Source organism: Pelodiscus sinensis, chromosome 4 (genome assembly GCF_049634645.1).
Source record: "Pelodiscus sinensis isolate JC-2024 chromosome 4, ASM4963464v1, whole genome shotgun sequence".
Classification (NCBI taxonomy): domain Eukaryota; kingdom Metazoa; phylum Chordata; order Testudines; family Trionychidae; genus Pelodiscus; species Pelodiscus sinensis.
In genome coordinates, this window is record NC_134714.1 from 31,301,985 (window position 1) to 31,321,938 (window position 19,954).

Below are 19,954 nucleotides of genomic sequence, written 5' to 3' on the forward strand. Positions count from 1 at the left end.
TCTCTCTGGGCTCTTGTGGAGCAGCAGGGAGCCTGGGGCAGTCTCTTAGGGAAAGAGGCCGGGGTGCCTCTATTTCAGTGGTTCTCAAACTTTTTGTCCCATGGACCACCAGTTGCTAATGGAAACTCACCATTAATTACACAATTACGCCCAAGCCATTTTGCTAGTGCTGCAGCTAGGAAGAATGGTTTAATTTAAATTATTAAACAGATTAAGCATTTTAACTTTCTCATGTTAGTTTAGCAAATTTCATTTTAAATAAAGTAAAATACTAATTTATGTCCAACATAAAACGTTTTGATGTTTTCTTTATTTATGGCAGGGGTGGACAAACTTTTTTGGGTTGGGGGCCACTGACGCACAGAAAAATCAGTTGGGGACCACGCCAGTGAGAAACAAAAAAACTCCCCAAACCTCCAACCCTCACTGAGGTGGCCCCCAACAAAGACACCTCACTCCTCAGGCACTCTACAGGACAAAGGGAAGGGATGAGGAGCACTGAGGTTCAGGGCTTCCCATAGGCCAGATTTATTTTCTGGTGGATTTTATGGACCCCCCCCCCCCCCACCTCCTTGGGTTCTGGTGTGGGAACAAAAATGTGTGTGTTCAATGTGTGTGGGACAGGGCTGCCAGTGAGTGTAGGATCTGGGAGGGAGGTGGAGTGCAGAATGGGGAGAGGTTGTAAAGTCTGGGTTGGAGGTAGGTTACAGAAGCTGGCTGGGAGTAGTGTGTGTGGCCAGGGGGAGGGAGCAGAAGCAAGGGAGGATTCAGTGTGTGGTCAGGAGGGAGAGTTCAGGAGTGGACTGGGACAGGGTGTCTGGCCAGGAGGAAGGATGCAGGAGGGTACTTGCGGTAGGGCTTGGACCTCTCGGGTCTGGCACCCTCGGACCTGATTGGCCCGAGACAAGAGATTTTTCTGAACCAGGGGAGGTCATTTCAGGTCCTGTGCTGCTGCCCCCACACTAGGCTTCCTGGTTCTCCTCACCCCTATAGCCCACCTGAGCCACATGCTGGTTCCCTGTGTCCCCCCCTTGCATCCCAGTTGAGCCATGCATCTGTTCCCTGCGCCTCCCCTACAGCCAACCTGAGTCCTGCATGGGTTCCCTGTGTGCCCCCACCCACCCAGCTGAGTCCCTCACTGGTTCCCTGCATCCCTCCTCGCAGCCCAGCTGAGTTGCACGCTGGTTCCTGGTGCCTATCCTGTAGCCCAGCTGAGCCCTGCACCGGTTCCCTCTGTCCTCCTCTCCCCTGCTGCCCTGCTGAGCCCCAGGTCCATTCCCTCCACCCTTCCTTGCAGCCCAGCTGAGCCCCGCATGGGTTGCCTGCATGCCCCCTCCTCATAACCAAGCTGAGCCCCACGCTGGTTCCCTCTGCTCCACCTCACAAATTACTTGCTTTCATATGCTCCCAACAGGCACCGCCTCCCACTGCTCCTATTGGCTGGAAAGCCTTCAGGAAGTGTCCCTGACTCCTATTTCCCCAGCTGAGGGATGGGGAGGGGAAACAGCAGTGCACAGCTGCTTCTAGCTGCGTTTGGAGTCTCAGTGCTTTTCAGGACTTTTTAGTGCTTCATGAGAACCCTGGGACAGGAGACTAAAAATCAGGACTGTCCCAGATTGTCAGTGTAGGTATAGAGTGGTGTTAATGTGGCCAGCATTTAACTGTACTGTAGTGTCAAGGAATTGGATCTCTTGTGTGGACTGGTCCAGGCTAAAGTTGATAGTGTGGTGGAAATTGTTGAAATCCCTGTGAAATTCTTCAAGGGTCTCCTTCCTGTGGGTCCATATGATGCAGATATCATCAATGTAGCATAAGTAGAGGAAGGGTGCTAGGAAATGAGAGCTGAGGAAACGCTGTTTACGGTCCGCTATAAAAATGTTGGCATATTGTGGGGCCATGCGGGTGCCAACAGCAGTGCCCCTGATATAACAATATAAGTTGTTTTTCTGTTATAAAATACTGAGTTTTTGTTATTCCTCTCCAGCTCATCTGTTGAAGCGGGTTTTGCCCACAAAAGCTCGTGATACCATATATATTTTTGTTAGTCTATAAGGTGCCCTACGACTACTTGTTTTTATAGTTACAGACTAACATGGCTACCCCTCTGAGACTTTTTAAAATCCAAAACAGTCATACTCCAGTCTCCACCTATCATCTCTTAATCACTACTGAGATGTCAACTCCTGCCTCTGAGCAGTTCGTGATGCTAGCCTCTATCAAATAAGCACCTTGGTACTTACTTCCTGTACTCCTTCCTTGGTACTTACTCACTGGTGTAGATATGTGGGCAGAGTTGGCATTGAGGTTTGTTGCTGGAATTGGTTACTGTGGTGTGGTGTATAGTTGCCGGTGAGAATTTGTAGATTACAATGCATAGGTGATCTTCCAGAAAACAACATCCTAGCCACCATGGATGTAGAGGCTCTCTACACAAACATCCCACATGCAGATGGAGTACAAGCTGTCAGGAACAGTATTCCTGATGATGCCACAGCACAACTGGTGGCTGAACTCTGTGAATTTATCCTCACACACAACTATTTCAGATTTGACGACAACATATACCTCCAGACCAGTCGCACTGCTATGGGCACCTGCATGGCCCCACAATACACCAACATTTTTATGGCTGACCTGGAACAACATTTCTTGAGCTCTCGTCCACTTACACCCCTTCTCTACCTACGCTACATCGATGACATCTTTATCATCTGGACCCATGGGAAGGAGACTCTGGAAGAATTTCACCATGATTTCAACAGCTTCCACCCCACCATCAACCTCAGCATGGACCAATCTACATGGGAGGTCCATTTCCTGGACACCATGGTACAAATAAGTGACGGTCACATCAATACCACCCTATACCGAAAACCTACCGACATCTATACTTACCTGCATGCCTCCAGTTTCCATCCCAGACACACCACACGATCCATTGTTTACAGCCAAGCACTGAGGTACAACCGCATATGCTCCAACCCCTCAGACAGAGACCTACACCTACAAGATCTTCAACAAGCATTCTGTAAACTGCGATACCCACACGAGGAAGTGAGGAGACAGATTGACAGAGACAGACGTGTACCCAGTAGCCTCCTGCTACGGGACAAGCCCAAGAAAGAAACCAACAGAACACCACTGGCCATCACCTACAGTCCCCAGCTAAAACCTCTCCAACGCATCATTAGTGATTTACAACCCATCCTGGACAATGATCCCTCGCTTTCACAGGCCTTGGGAGGTAGGCCGGTCCTTGTCCACAGACAACCCACCAACCTGAAGCATATTCTCACCAGCAACTACACACCGCACCATAATAACTCGAACTCAGGAACCAATCCTTGCAACAAACCTCGGTGCCAACTCTGCCCACATATATACACCAGCAACACCATCACAGGACCTAACCAGATCAGCCATACTGTCACTAGTACGTTGTCCTGCACGTAATATGTGCCATCATATGCCAACAATGCCCCACTGCTCTATACATCAGCCAAACTGGACAGTCCCTACGTAAAAGAGTCAATGGACACAAATCTGATATTAGGAATGGCAACATACAAAAACCTGTAGGGGAACACTTCAATCTTCCTTGACACACAATTGCAGATCTAAAAGTAGCCATCCTACAGCAAAAAAACTTCAGGACCAGACTTCAAAGAGAAACTGCTGAGCTACAGTGATAGAGATGTAGCCGTGTTAGTCTGGGGTAGCTGAAGCAAAATGCAGGACAATGTAGCACTTTAAAGACTAACAAGATGGTTTATTAGATGATGAGCTTTCGTGGGCCAGACCCACTTCCTCAGATCAAATAGTGGAAGAAAGTAGTCACAACCATATATACCAAAGGATATAATTTAAAAAAATGAACACAAATGAAAAGGACAAATCAAATTTCAGAACAGAAGGGGAATGGGGGCGGGGAGAAGAAGGTAAATGTCTGTGAGCTAATGATATTAGAGGTGTGCTGCTGATCTGGAGGTATAAGTTGTTCTCAAACTGGAAATAATTGTGGGTGAGAACAAAGTTACATAGGTCTGCTATCAGATTGGCAGTGGTGTCCTCTGGGATAGTGTTTCTAATTGCTTGTAATCCGTCTTCATGTGGGATGTTGGTGTATAGAGCTTTTACGTCCATGATGGCAAGGATGGTGTTATCGGGGAGGTTATCGATGTTTTGTAGTTTAGTAAGTCAGTAGTATCTCAGAGATAGCTGGGGGCGGTGGTTGCGTAGAGCTTGAGAAGAGAATGTCTAGCCAACTACAAAAGCAGTTTCTCCTCTCTTAGGGTATGTCTACACTACAAAGTTAGTTCGAACTAACGGACATTAGTTCGAACTAACATTCATAGGCGATACACTAGCGCTCCGCTAGTTCGAATTTAAATCGAACTAGCAGAGCGCTTAGTTCGAACTAGGAAAACCTCATTTTACGAGGATTAAGCCTAGTTCGAACTTACTAGTTCGAATTAAGGGGTGTGTAGCCCCTTAATTCGAACTAGTGGGAGGCTAGCCCTCCCCAGCTTTCCCTGGTGGCCACTCTGGCCAACACCAGGGAAACTCGTCTGCCCCCCTCCCGGCCCCGGACCCCTTAAAGGGCACGGGCTGGCTATGGTGCCCGTGCCAGGTGCAAGCCTGCCAGCACCCAGCCAGCAGACCCTGCACCTGACACGGCACAGAGCCACCCACCCGATGTCCCCCAGCCCACCCCCTCTTCCCGGGACCAGGCTGGTGGCTCCCGGGAGCTTGCCCATGACCGCAAGAGGCGGGCACCTTCCTGGGCTAGTGCAGACATCGTGGACCTCATCCACGATCTCCGCACTAGGCACAGGAAAGTGGCCGGCTAGGGCAGGAGAGCTGCCAGCCTGGCCACCCAGGAGCAGGTGTGCATGAAAATCAAGGTGGTCCACTGAGACCCCCGACCCTGAGCCCTGAGCTTACGATGGCCGTACTGGGTCAGACCAAAGGTCCATCTAGCCCAGTAGCCTGTCTGCCGACAGCGGCCAACACTAGGGACCCTGGAGGGGATGGACCGAAGACAGTGACCAAGCCATTTGTCTCGTGCCATCCCTCTCAAGCCTTCCACAAACTTTGGGAAGGGACACCACTCCTACCCCCTGGCTAAGACTACTCCATGGACCCAACCTCCATGACTTGATCTCACTTCCCTTTAAACTCTGTTCTAGTTGTAGCCTTCACAGCCTCCTGCAGCAAGGAGTTCCACAGGTTAACTATTTGCTTTGTCAAGAACAACAACTTTCTCATACTAGTTTGAAGCCTGCTACCCATTCCTTTCCTTTGATGTCCTCTAGTCCTTCTTTATGGGAACTCAGGAAGAACTTTTCTGAATGCACCCTCTCCACCCAACCCCTGCTTTTAGAGACCTCTATCCTGTCCCCCCTCCATCTCCTCTTTTCTAAGCTGAACAGTCCCAGTCTCTGTAGCCTCTCTTCATCTGGGACCTGTTCCCAACCCCTGATCATGTTAGTTGCCCTCCCCTCTCCCAGCCTTTCTCTTCCCCTCTCCCACCTCCTTTTCCCAGTCTCCCCCAGTTTTGTTCAATAAAGACAGAGTCAATGTTGGAAGAAACATTATCTTTATTTTGTACATCAGGAAGGGGGGCTAGGGAAGGGTAAGTGGAAGGAGGTGAGGGAGGAATGGGGTACGAGCCCCCGATGGGGAGGACTGGGCTGGCTCTGCGGGCTTCTGGGGGTGGAAGCTCTCCTGCAGCCCCCCAATTGCTCCCTCTCCCCAGATGGCAGCCTGCGGCAAGTGCAGCCGGTCTGATGGCCGAGTGCTGTGATGTGCCCAGTGTGGGCACTCCGGGCACTCCAAGCCAGGACTGGTTTTCAAGCGGGGATCTCCTGAGAACTGTCTGTCCGGTGTGGGGGTCGGGTCCTTTTAAGCGCAGCCCTCGGCTAGCCTGAGACAGCATCTCCACGCCTCTGATGCCCTGCTGGCACTGTTCAGGGTCCACTCAATGTGGACATGCTAGTTCGAATTAGCAAAACACTAATTCGAACTAGTTTTTAGTTCTAGACGCGTTAGTTCGAATTAGCTTAGTTCGAATTAACTAATTCGAATTAAGTTAGTTCGAACTAACTCTGTAGTGTAGACATACCCTTAGTGTTTACACCTCCAAATCAGCTGCCAGAAGTGGGTCTCATCCTGCCTGACTGAATTTACCTTGTTATCTCTAGCCTTACTCTTGATTGGTACTCTTTTCTTATGCTTGTATATTTATACCTGCCTCTGGAATTTCCACTACATGCATCTGATGATGTGGGTCTTTGCCCACGAAAGCTTATGCGCCGTCTCCAGCTTTCTCGCCCCGGAGCTCACAGGCAGCGATCAACCACCTCTACCTCCGGGGCGAGAAAAGCTGCTCCCGGTGCCCCTGGTCTGCTGGAGACCGTCTCCAGCAGACCAGGGGCACCGTGAGTGAAGCCGCAGCAGCGGCGGGTTCCCGCGCTTCTGAGGCTTTGCCAGCGCTGCCTGTGAGCTCTGGGGCGAGAAAGCCCCGTTCGTAAGTGCGGATCCGACGTAAGTTGGGGACTGCCTGTATTGCCACCCTAGCTTCTAGGCTGTTGCATGCAAAGCTTGGTCTCAGTCAACAGCTACCACTCTCTGCCCAGCTCTGAAGGCCACAGTGTGGAAGGGTGGCAAAACATACCATACCAAGCCACCCTTACTTATGGGCTGCTGCTGGTGAGCTGCTGCTTTCGGAGCTGGGTGCCCAGCCCATAACAGGCACTTTCCTGCCTCCCAGTTCTCATAGCAGTGCAGAAGTAATTGCAGCAATACTCCCCAACTCACCACCCCCCAAAAAACCCTTGTGATACCCTGCAGCTCCCTTTTGGGTCAGGACCCCCGATTTGAGATATGCTGGTCTCCCACCTCTGAAATCTGTATAGTAGAGGGTAAAAGCACAAAAAAAGAGACCAGTTTTCAGCAAGGGAGACCAGATTTCATGGTCCATGATATATTTTTTATGGCTGTGAAGTTATTAGGACCTTAAATATAAGTTGTGAAATATTATTTGTAATGGTGTTTTGGCCCTCCTGCCTACTGTTCTTGTGGGATGCCAAAGGGCGCCACCCTTCAGCTCAAGGGTGAACTAGGGTTGCCACGTGTCCGGTTTTGAACCAGTATTTGAGCTTTCTGTCCAGGAAATAAATTAGGAAAATACCGGACATATAAATGTCTGGTATTTTCTAATTAAGTAAGTTTTATTATTATCATGAGTATCAGTTCGTAGTTGCATACTGCATGAGTATCAGTACTGTGTGAGCGTGTCTACCAACCAGGCAGTACGCAACTACACAGTAGAGAGGAGGGGGACAGGGCTGGAGCAGGATGGAATCCCAGGGGCCGGACTCGCCCATGTGCCCCACTGGGACAGTGCGCAGGACGGGCAGGACCCTGGGATCTGCGTGTGCCTGGGCCAGCCCCACTCCCTGCTGGCCGGTTCCCCCCAGGCCAGCCCTGCTCCCTCCAGTGTGAACTCAAATGTAGGGTATAGCTACTGCTCTCACACACCAATTGAAGGCACTATGAAGGGTGTGGATGGTGCCCTATTGCCCTGCAGGACTGCCCCAAAAGGTGTGGGGGTGGTGTGCAGTGATGGGCCTGCTGAGCAATGAGGTTTTGCTCTGGCACCCCAGGGTGCGGTGGGCTACTGTTCTTTTACACTGCATGATCATTGGGGTGCTACGCCCGTAGGGTTCTGCCTCCCAGCGTGCTGAGGGGTGCCGTGAGGTCTTGGGTGGGGTGCTGCCCTTGCCCCCCAGGCTGCAAGTGGTCACGTGGGGGTGCTGTGGGGTCCTAGGTAGGTCACTCCGTGGGGTGCACACAGTGTGTGACTGAGGAGATTGGGTGACAGGCACGCGCTGCTCCCCGGGAGTGACTAGCGGGTAGCCCCCCCCCCCCATCCGCTGTCTCCCACTCCCCCCCCCCCATAGTCCCATCCCTTCTCAGAGCCTGTGTCTGCTGTTGGCCCTTTAAATGCCAGATGGCGGCCCGTGCCGCCGCTGGCTGGGAGACCCCGCGCCTCTAGTGAGAGGTGAAACCAAGATGGCGGTCGCGCAGTGACTGAGGCGGAGACGGAGCCAGTGGGACACAGTCGGGCCTCGCCGCGCCTCAGCCAGGCCGCCAGCCAGCCCGGCCGGGGAGGGACCGCGCGTGCCGGCGCCCGCAGCGGAGCGGGCCGGCCTAACCGAGCGGGCCGAGGAGCCGGGGCTGAGCCGCAGCAGTAGCGGGAGCAGAAGGAAGAAGAATATGGCGGCGGAGCCGGGCTGGGAGTGAAGCTGCCGCCTGCGAGGGGAGCCCATGGGGGAGACTGGACGCTGAGCCCGGCCGCCTTCGCATCGCTCCCGGGACAGGCAGCGCCCGCTGGCCGCCCACGAGCCGCTCCTGAGGAAGGAGGGGCCGCGCCGCCTCTGCCCCTCTATTGACAAACTGCGAGGGGGCGTCGGGCCTGGGCAGCGCCCGCACAATAGAGCCGAGCGCCGGGCAGGGGGCGAACTGACCTCGCTCCCTCCCTCTGCCGCCGATCTGCCACCACCCTAGTCACCTCTGTTGATCTCGCTTCTTCCTGCCCCCTTTCCGTCCAGCGCACTGCCCTCTCGAGTCACCCCTCTCCTGCTGCCCCATCCCCAGCCACCCCTTCCCTCTGCTTTCCCCCACCCGCTTCATCTCCCTAGCCATCTTTCTCTGCCATCCTCTTTTACCTCATTCACCAGCTCTCCTCTGATATTTCTGTTCCCTCCCCACACTTGCCCTGTGGCCCGTTGCTTTACACCTGGCAATCGCCAGGCTTCCCCTCCTGAATAGCACCTCCTGGTCCTCTGTAACTGCTTCCCACCTACCACCCCCTTCCCCAGCACTCTGCCCTGCCTCCAAATAGTGAGCATGAGGAGGAGACTGCCCCAGCAGTGAAGAATAAGGAGCGATCCCGGGGTGTCTTTTTGGGACTGCTACTCTCTTTTCTGCGCCTCTCCTTTGAGGGGGGCCTAGCCCCCCACCAACCTCCTGTTCCTTTAGGTGTCACAGGCCAGGGTGGTGGCTGTGGTGTGACAGGCGGCAGGATGACCGACACCCGGCGGAGAGTGAAAGTTTACACGCTGAATGAAGACCGCCAGTGGGATGATCGAGGCACTGGACATGTGTCCTCTGGCTACGTGGAAAGGCTGAAGGGCATGTCCCTGCTTGTCAGGGCAGAGAGCGATGGTAAGTGGTGTGAGAACATGGCAAGTATTGTAATCTTTTTCCAATCCACCTACAAAAAAAGATAATGGCTTTATATATCTGCTTTGTGATTTTATCTGCATAATTTGTATGTGATTCTGAAATCGGGCAGTCAGCAGCTATCGTTAACTCTTGTTAGGCTATATGACAAGGTTGGAAGATTAAGACAACACACTCCCACTCCTCAGGTACACACTTGATGCATATTGGACACACTGACATAAAGCTGTATACCACATACAGGTAGTACACATTTCACACACTATATTGCACACCACTATCCCATTTCTCCCCCTCCCCAAGATTTTTTTTCCCTAAACACTAATTGGGATCTCTTGTTGAAATAATTGATAATCCCAAGATTAAAGAAACTATTCACAGTTTGGATTAAATGTGTTGAACATAAAATATTAAAATTATTTCATTGTTGTTTCTTGTCTATTCAGCTTTCTGTAGGTGGGTTGCAAATATATTTTTCACTCTTTAGAAGTGTATTAAAGAGTATTTTATAATGTGTAGATAGATACTCGCAGTTTTGATTTCAAGACAATACAAAGAACAAAACAACATTTTGAGGATATTTTTAAGCAGCTACTGTATTCTGCGCTCATGCTAAAACTGCCCTTAGAATTACCCCTGAAATAATAAATTCACTTAAAATAAAGCATATCACCTGTTTTTCTCTCACTCCAAGCATGTTTTGCTACATTTTGATAGGTTTGTGTATGAACTATCCTTGATTACTTGATCAGTGAGTTAATGATTACTGTAGATTAAACTTTGAAGTATAGCTGGCTTCATTTAACTCTGGTACCATGAATGTAGTCTGTCCTATCTCATTTAACCATATAGTTATGTACTGGGTGATGTTTTTCTGCCATTAGCTACTTCCTGGCTTTCTATCTTACATCTGGGGAGGGTGGGTCATTCTTGTAGATTGCTGTTTATATTTGATTGCTATCTCCCCTATGTTTATTTGGTTTTCCTTGTGCTGAAACTGAAGGATAGAAAACTTCATTGAGGTCAGTTACTTAGTCCAGTCATTGTAGAAGAGGAAGTGCATGTTTTCAGGAGTTATCAGGAAATCCTAAATTGATACAGTAAGAATCAAATGTAGTAAGTTGATTATCCAAAGCATGTTTAAATGCTAATTATATTGACTTAAGTCTTTTAAATTGCTAAATTATTATTAATAAATTATGAAAACTAACTATATAATTGATTTTTTACAAAGAAGTTGGAGACCTGTTCTCCCCATTCTCTTCTGCATGTCTTATTTCTTAGGTTAGATAAACTCGAGATGGCAGTGGACCTTTATTATTAAATTTAAGGGTGGTGGGGAGCCCAGTGAGAAGGAGGAACATCACCATTATAAACAGGTTTATGTTACAGTGGTATAATTCTAGCACTCACCATCACCACTGTAGCTTTCAGGAGCTAAATAAATTAATAAACTTCAACTGAAACTTCAAATGAAAGAACGATGTTAAAACACCAAATGCAGTAGTAGTAGTGTTTTAAAAATACAATGATCTAGATAGAATTTTTGAGCATAAAATGCTGCAGGTTGTAATCTGACTGTGAAGAAGCAGTCTGTTCAAAGGACACAGTCTTCCACTGGTTTCAGTTACATTTGCATATACAGATTTATTTCAGTAGTTTCATTGCTGTAAATGAGCTTGTATAAATCTATTAAAGAAAATGGAAGTATGAAGTATTGTAAGTGTTACTTTAATGTGTATCTAGGAGTTACTGAATTTTAAAGATTAGTTATCCATAACTTTAAAAAGCAAACCAGCATTTTTAAAAATGAATAACTGAATTAACATACAATAATTCCTATAGCTTTCATAAATCTTATACCATGTACAGTTTATACAATTATTAGTTAACAATCCTTTTAGAAACTTAGATGTTTTGATCACTGGGGCTAATATATTAATCCTTTGAGGCAAACATGCCTTTTGGTAATTGTTTTTCTTATTCTTGTCACTATTTTATCGGGTTAATATTCAGTTTTTTCGGTCAGAAGTCAGCGGCTAGGATAGTTCAAATTTACATGTAATGATTTTTTTTTTAATTTGGGGTACTAGAGTATTAAATGTTTGTAAGTGTGAACAGTTATTTCATACCCAAATCAAAAGTAGCAACAGATTGTTATACGTCAGATGTCTTTTATAGCGCTCAAGTCCCTTGTTCCTTCTTCTTTTCCCCTTCAGCTTTTCTGTTGAACTGCTTTATTAAATGTAGGGATCAAAATTGACTGTTCTTGCATCTTCTTTCCTTGACGTTTCTTTGGCTTTCCATCATGTTTTCTAATGCTTTCCTTTTTTGAAGTGTTTCCTTCTACAGTTTGGGATCAGGATTCAGCTTCCTCCTCTTGGGGTAATGGACCTTATTTAATGGCTTACCCACGGAAACAGATAGACCAGCAATCAAGAAGTGAGTGGGCCACATGAGTGACCCTCCATCTCAGTGGGCTGCAGCAGCCCTCAGCACTCCTGTCTGCTCTTTTCCTACACGCACCTCTCATGCACTGAGACACTGGAGCTCTGATTTCCTACTCCCCCCCCCCCCCCAGTACTTTCAGAGCACCACAAATCCACTCTGTCCCCTCTTCCCCCTCCCTCCCAGAGCTAGAACCCTGAACAGCTGATTACTAGCATTCAGGCTCTGGGAGGGAGGAGCATGGATAGAGTGTGAATCAGGTGATTCATTGTGCTCTGAAAGTGCTGGAGGGAAGGGGAAGAGTAGGAAGTGCGCGGGAGGCGTGTGGGACAGGAGGAAGGCCATATGGTCTGCTGGCTGCGGGTGGAATCCAAGTGGGCTGCATGCAGGCCACAGGTTGTCCACCACTGTGATAGAGAATTCTAAAACCTAAATTTGTCTAAGGGAGAATGTAACCAACACATTTTTTTTATCTGTGACCTGGTAGGATACTGTAACCATTTTGAACAGATGGAACATAATAGGGATGTTAAATATTGGTTAATTGAATAGTTGAGTAACCTCATGAATTCTTACTGGTTGAATGCAAACTGGCTCCACTTCCGAAGAGCCGCCTGCCACACCGTACTGCTGCCTCTGATTCAGAGGCAGCTGCGCGGGGTGCCAGACTGGAGCTGGTCTGCAAGGGGAGCCATTTTAAAAAACAGCTCCCCTCACGGGCCAGCTGCCTGTCCCCACATGCTGCTGCCTCTGATACAGGGGTAGCAGCAGCCCCTGTTCGGAGGGAGGGGCAGGGAGAGGTAAGTCTTGCTCATGCTGGGTCCAGGAGCTCAGAACTGAGCCGGGCTGCCGGCCCGCCTACCTTCTAATAACACTTTAAATGCAGAGTTGTACCGGGAGTAGGTCCCAGACCCATCGCAAGCTATGACTGAGACAGGCTGCTGGTCAGTGTGCTAAAAAAATTTACTAGTGGGGAGGGTGTTGGGGAATTCATGTAGTCTGTAGCATTAACCTATACTCTTTTGCTTATCGGTTAATCAACCACACTATTACATCCCTAAAACATAGGAATTGCCAGACCAGGCCCATGGTCCATATAGGGTCAAGTGTCCTGTTTGTGATCTCAAGTGAGTTTAAGAATCCCCAGTGTAGACAACTGAGAATAAGCTGATATACAGGGGATGTTACTGTACCTAGTTATGTAATGGCTTATGCTCCAAACCATGAGGGTTTAGATCTCTTAACTGTCATAAATCCATCTGTTGTACTTGAATGATTTTGTTGTCATCTGTGTAAATGTCTAGACCTTTATTTGGATTCTGCAAAACTGCCCCTTAATGGTACCTAAGTGGCAATGAGTTCCACATGTTGGCTTGCTTCTGCGGAAAAAGTTTATCACAATCCAATTCTAAACTTCATGCTTTTAGTTGCACTGCATGACCCCTTGTATTTCTGTTATTGGACAGTAAAGAAGTGCCTAATTTTCACTCCTTGTGTCATTCGTTACAAATATCTGTATCTTACCCCTTCCTAGTCACTTTGATGACTTGAATAGTTCTGTTCGTTGAAGGACAACCTTTCCATGCATTTAGATCAGTTTTTATTGCCTGTTTTTTAACCTCCTTTTATTTTTGTGACTGGAACTGAAAGCAATACTTAAGATGAGTATTCTATTCACTTAATGACATACATATACTTTGAAGATTTTAGCTTCCTAATAACTGAATTCTGCACCCCAATTAATTCTGTACAAGTTCTCCAACAAATACCATCTTCTTCTCACTCCAACAAATGAAAAACCATGTCAGGAGCAAGGTCTGCTCTGCCTCAAAAGCTGTGCTGGCACTGATGATGTCCCTCCACAGAGTTAGGAAGACATCATTGGTTTGATTTATACTTTCTTCCCATTTGGAAGGTTTTTGTTATGACACAATGGCTTGAAAGTATTTTTTTAAAAGTAAAGCTTAGAAGTCTGCAAAGTTGACTACACTTACCCAGGAAAGTTTGGTATTCAGTATTAAAGAACTGATGCTCTTTCCTGCCGTCTCACCACTCTCCCACACCTCCATCCAGCCTCTTTAGGTTGTGGGGGGATGCAACCAAAAAAAGCATAACTCAAAATGGGAGGGATTCAGCTCAAAAAGTTTGAAAACTATTCAGGATGCAGGGAGAGAGGTATCTAGAGGCTGTATACTAGGAGAGAATGGTGGCTACAGAGCTGTATGATATGGTGTTTATTTCCCATGGCCTCTGCTCCCCTGGAGTCAGGTTTCCTTGAAGTAGGCAGCTCTTACCAGCTTCATGAGGGTGCTTGGAGCTGAGGAGCAGATGTAACCCTGGGTACCAGCAGCAGACAGGAATGCCAAAGCTACCCTTCCATGGCAACATCAGTCAGAGGAGCAGCTTCCCTGCACTGTCTAACTCTGTCTTTTCGCCTGTTACCTGGCCATAGTGTGGGATGAGAATAAGGCTATAGCTGCCCCCAGGACTGCTCCACTTTCGGTAAGGCACTACAGTTTGAGGAGGCAACACCCTTGCCCTCCTCCTCTCCCCCCCCCCCCCCCCCCAACTCTGCCTGTGGGCTCAGAGCTTCTGCCCATAAGGAATGCTGGGGCTTGGGACTTCAGCCCAGAAAGGGAGGGTGCCAGGGCTTCCACACGCCTCTCCTGGCTTCAGCCAGGACAGGATGCAGGGAGAGCTGGGCTCTTGGCTTCAGCCCTGTGCCACTTTTGACTTCAGACTGGCGAAAGGGCACTCTTTACTTCAATCCTGCACTGCTTCTGCTCTACAGGGGGGTGCCAAGGCATGGAGCACCAGGTTTTAAACATGGAGCCCTGCAGCCCAACTGAAAGAACTCATAGAACCCTGGAGAGCAGCTGCTGTAAGGTTTCATCTTGCTTCAGAAACCAATTGAACATAACATCTGAGAAATTTGAGGTGTGGTATCAGTATTGACTGGGAATTTTAAAAAACCTGTGATAACACACTTAAGTCCTTTTGAGTAAAACTAGGACTGATGGGTTGAAATTAAAAGAAACATTTGAGATGGAAATATTAACATGTCTATTAGACTGAAATAGTCTCTCAAGGGAAGTAGTGTATGGACTATAGTTCATTCTACCTTTTGTGGACCCTTTTGTAAAAGAGCTTTTTTAGACAGAGCAACATGAATTCTGTAATGGCAGAATTTACTGTAGAATCTGCCTTTTGCCCACATTTTCCATCAGCATTATGTGCCTAAATTGAAGTTCTTATATATTAAAAATATAGTCTTCCATTTTTGTGAAGGAAATATTGGTATTTCTGATCATATTAATGTTGAGGTATTTCCCAAAATCTGTAAGCAGCCTGAGTAGTGTGAATTGTGGTGGTAACTAATTTTATTTGCTGATCACTGTACCAGAAGCATCCAGCTAATGTTTAGGGTTGTGGGAGAAACATACATCCCCATGTGCCTCCTTCCTCTACTCCAAAACACAAAGGTTCTGAGGACCACTAGCTTAACAAATTTAAAGCAAAGTATGTTTCTTCCCTAAACAGAAGCTCAAAATAAGCCATTGTGGAGTTTTGTAATTTATTCTTGCTCACTTCCCTGTCAGAAATGTTTGTTTGTGAATCAAACCATCCCTACCCTACCCACTTCTGCAATGTTGCCCTGAGCTGTCATACAATTCCCAGTAATAGAAATTCTGTATAAACTAAATCTTACTCTACTCTCCACAGGCAGTCTTGCTGTCTTCATGTTATTCCTTCAGGAATGCGCACACAAACTCATTTGCTTTAAATGGGTTTGTATAGATGTCACTTAGTGCATCGTTTGTCTTGTAGAACCTTTATTCTTGTGATTATGTAAAAAATGCCTTTTGATTATTTATTTATTTATTTATGACGATGAGTTTGCAGGGCAGGCAGGCAGAAAAAAATGTTTAGGAAAGTGAGCAAACTTCTTATGGAGCCATTAGTGAACATGGAATCCTACTGTCATATTTTTAAAAGTTGCTTTACAGGCTATAATCTCTCTCCAAAAAGTAGTGTGCATAAAATATTAGAAAATATTCTAAGGGTTTGTCTACACATACAATACTGCAGCATAACTGGTAAAGATGCACTACGCTGACAGCAGAGTTCTTCTGTCAAGATGATAAAAACAACTTTTTTAGTGGCTATTGTCCTGCTGATATAGTGCTATCCACACCAGCACTTGTGTAGGTGTAACTTACGTCACTCAGAAGAGTGATTTATTCACACCCCTGAGCGACATGAGTTATACTACCTAAGCTGTGCATAGCCTCGGATAGCCCTAAGAAATGGAAAATATATTTTATAGTTCATTAGACAGGTTTAAGAAGATGCTTTAAATATTTTAAAAATTAATAATGCTATTCAAAAGATCAGGACTGAAATCCAGTATTTTGAGTGGAGAATTTATGCAATTAAAAATAAGAACATTTATTAGCTGCAAGCTATGACTTATTAAACAAAGGTTGACATTGTTAATGTTTTCATTATCACTAATATACCTGACTTTTCTTAGTATCTACTAGGTATGTTAGCATGTAGTTGTCTACATGATTAACCGATGAGCCTGGGCTTATCGGTTAATCCTAAAGACTACCCTCCCACTTTCATCATCATCATCATCATCATCATCATCATCAACCATGGGCTCAATGCTCACATTACTGTCCAATGCTTCCCTCACTATTTCCTTCCATCTTTCCCTGTCCAGTATGGAATGGCTTAGTTTCTGTGGACTAGCTCCACACCAATCTACTATATCATCTGCCCATTCTCTGTGGGGTCTGCCTCTCCTATTTGGACCATCCATTATGCCAAATACCAAGGTCTTAACTTTTCACTCGTTGTTCATTCTGCAGATATGTCCGAATAGCTCTGTTGTCTAACTTTCTGCAGTAGCTTCTCTTTCAGCTGTATCTTCCTATATAATCCCTCGTTGGTGACCTTCTACATCTATCCTATTCTCAGAATCTTTTTATAACAACTCTTCTCAAATGCCAATATCCTTCTCTTCAAATATTTCGTTATCACCCATATCTTACATCCATACAATTTGCTGCTAAATACACACATTTTCAAGACATTCAGCTTCGTTCCTAAGCTGCAGCCTCTGAATCGGCGACAGCAAGGGGTGGGAGCAGAGCGGGAGCCAGTGCCTGTGGAGAGGGTGAGGGGGATATACCAGCTCCTGCTGAGCCAGTCCTCTCCCCACTTCCCCCACTTCTGATACATAGGCAGCAGAGGGGCAGGACACCAGAGCCAGTACTTGCAGGGACCTGGCTTTAAAGCTGGCTCCCTGTGAACACCAACTCTCACCTTCCGCCCCTCTCCTCCCAATGTATAAACGTGTATCCTCTGAAAATTTCAGTGGATACACATTTACACAAATAAGCACATTTTAATGTCCCTAGTATCTACAATGTGCTTTAGATGTTTGCCTTCAGAGAGTCCATTCTATATGAGCTTTATCCTGTAAGCTTGTGTGTATAAATAGTGTTTTTATTTTTCACATGAATAGTCTTATTGAGCTAACTAGTAAAGTAGTTATTATCTTAGAATCATAGAATAATAGGACTGGAAGGGACCTCAAGAGGTCATCGAGTCTAGCCCCCCGCCCTCAAGGCAGGACCAAGCTCCGTCTACACCATCCCTATCAGATGTCTATCCAACCTGTTCCTAAATATCTCCAGAGAGGGAGATTCCACCACCTCCCTTGGCAATTTATTCCAATATTTGACCACCCTGACAGTTAGGAATTTTTTCCTAATGTCCAATCTAAACCTCCCCTGCTGCACTTTAAGCCCATTGCTCCTTGTCCTGTCCTCAGAAACCAAGAGGAACAAATTTTCTCCTTCCTCCTTGTGACACCCTTTTAGATATTTGAAAACCGCTATCATGTCCCCCCTTAATCTTCTTTTTTCCAAACTAAACAAGCCCAGTTCATGAAGCCTGGCTTCATAGGTCATGTTCTCTAAAACTTTAATCATTCTTGTCGCTCTTCTCTGTACCCTTTCCAATTTCTCCACATCTTTCTTGAAATGTGGCTCCCAGAACTGGACACAGTACTCCAGCTGAGGCCTAACTAGTGCAGAGTAGAGCGGCAGAATGACTTCACGAGTTTTGCTTACAACACACCTGTTGATACAACCTAGAATCATATTTGCTTTTTTTTGCAACAGCATCACACTGTTGACTCATATTCAACTTGTGGTCCACTATGACCCCTAGATCCCTTTCCGTCATGCTCCTTCCTAGACAGTCGCTTCCCATCTTGTATGTATGGAACTGATTGTTCCTTCCTAAGTGGAGCACTTTGCATTTCTCTTTATGAAACCTCATCCTGTTTTCCTCTGACCATTACTCTAACTTGCTAAGGTCATTTTGAATTATGTCCCTATCTTCCAAAGAAGTTGCAACCCCACCCAGTTTGGTATCATCTGCAAACTTAATAAGCGTACTCTCTATCCCAATATCTACATCATTGATGAAGATATTGAACAGTACGGGTCCCAAAACAGACCCTTGAGGAACTCCACTTGTTATCCCTTTCCAGCAGGATTTAGAACTGTTAACAACAACTCTCTGACTACGGTTATCCAGCCAATTATGCACCCACCTTATCGTGGCCCTATCTAAATTATATTTGCCTAGTTTATCAATAAGAATATCATGCGAGACCGTATCAAATGCCTTACTAAAGTCTAGGTATATGACATCCACCGCTTCTCCCTTATCCACAAAGCTCGTTATCTTATCAAAGAAAGCTATCAGATTAGTTTGGCATGACTCGTTCTTCACAAATCCATGCTGGCTATTCCCTATCACTTTATTACCTTCCAAGTGTTTGCATATGATTTCCTTAATTACCTGCTCCATTATCTTCCCTGGGACAGACGTTAAACTGACCGGTCTGTAGTAACTATCTGGAATCTTAAGCCTGTTATGCCTCACAAATCCATCATATTTCCTACCTGGAAATAAGGATGTAAAATCCTGTTTAACAGGTTAAGCTTAACGTCAGCTGATTGAACAAGGGGTGGGCAGGCCACTCCCTTCCATGCCATGTGCAGGGACTGCTCCCAGCCCTGTGTGAGGCCAGAAGCGGCAGCCCTACTCATGGGTTAACCATTAATATTACCAGGGCTCGCTGAACCGCGGCGAGCCCTGTTCGCCAGCTGCGCTGTCCGGCGATCTGCGCATGCGCAGATTGCCCAAACCCAGCTCTTCTGGGTTGCAGTCTACTCGCCACGGGTGAGTAGATTGTATTATTTGTTGAGCCCTGAATATTACCACATGGAAATTAGGTTACAGAGAATTATTCATTCATTCTTGCAGTAAAATGTGATTGTTTCAATGTCTCTAAAATATGGAAACATGCTTTTGGTAGGTAATACTGCATAAGTGAGTTGAATTCTGAGGTTGTTGCCTTGATAAATATACTTTGGGAAGGCTGTTGCAAACATCACTTTCAGAATATAAGAAAGTAATATTTGTGGTAAGAGTCAAAAAGGGATAAAGGGATATAAAAACTAATCTTTTTAATAGGCTAGAAGGAGGAACTTGAAAGGAAGTTATGTTAAACACAGGCAAGGAGTTTGTCTTAAGTATTTGTCTTAAATTAGTTTTCTGCGTTCTGTATATTGGCTTGCCAGTAACAAGGTCTTCTCACTTATTCCCTTGACTTTTTTTCAGAAATCCAGTCTCTGTAATGCAGTGGTCATCAACCAGTAGACTGCGATGGACTTGTCGATCGCAGAGTCTCTGACAATCAATCTCAGTCTCAGTTTAGGGTTGCCAACTCTTCTGACTTGGCTAGGAGTCTCTCAGAATCAGGTTGGATCTCCCAGAAGCCCCTGGAGCCAAACTGGGAGATCAGCCACTAATAGTTCAGCAGCACAGTGGGTCTAAAGCAAGCTGCCTGCTTGCCCTGGCCCTGCACAGCTCCCGGGAGCATCTGACATGTCCTTTTGCCAGGGTGGATTGATTTAAATCAAGCTTTCCACTGATACTACTTCATGTATTTCTTCAAGCAATGGTGCAAATCTAAATCACTAAAATATGTTAATTTACAGCTCAGTACAGATTTTACAACATCCAAGAGGGTATGCTTTCTGTAATTTTTCTTAGATAACTTGATTTGTATTAATTGAGGAAATAGTATATAATACTCATTACCTGTGTCAAGCTGCAGATGCAGCAGCAGTATATTAGGAATGGTAAGAACTAAATAATACACATT

At 46.3% G+C, this 19,954-nt stretch overlaps 1 protein-coding gene across 3 annotated transcripts in view; it reads left to right on the forward strand.

Annotated features, from left to right (window-relative positions):
- Positions 1–8,042: 8,042 nt before the first annotated feature.
- Positions 8,043–19,954, forward strand: part of PPP4R3A (protein phosphatase 4 regulatory subunit 3A) — a 97,640-nt gene continuing 85,728 nt past the window's right edge. The window contains exon 1 of one of the 3 annotated variants that reach the window (XM_025190962.2): positions 8,043–9,231. In XM_025190962.2, the coding sequence (XP_025046747.1) occupies positions 9,090–9,231 (142 nt within the window). In that variant the 5' untranslated portion in view covers positions 8,043–9,089. The remainder of the gene's footprint in view (positions 9,232–19,954) is intronic. The other 2 variants (XM_006135507.4, XM_025190961.2) reach the window with 2 other exon arrangements.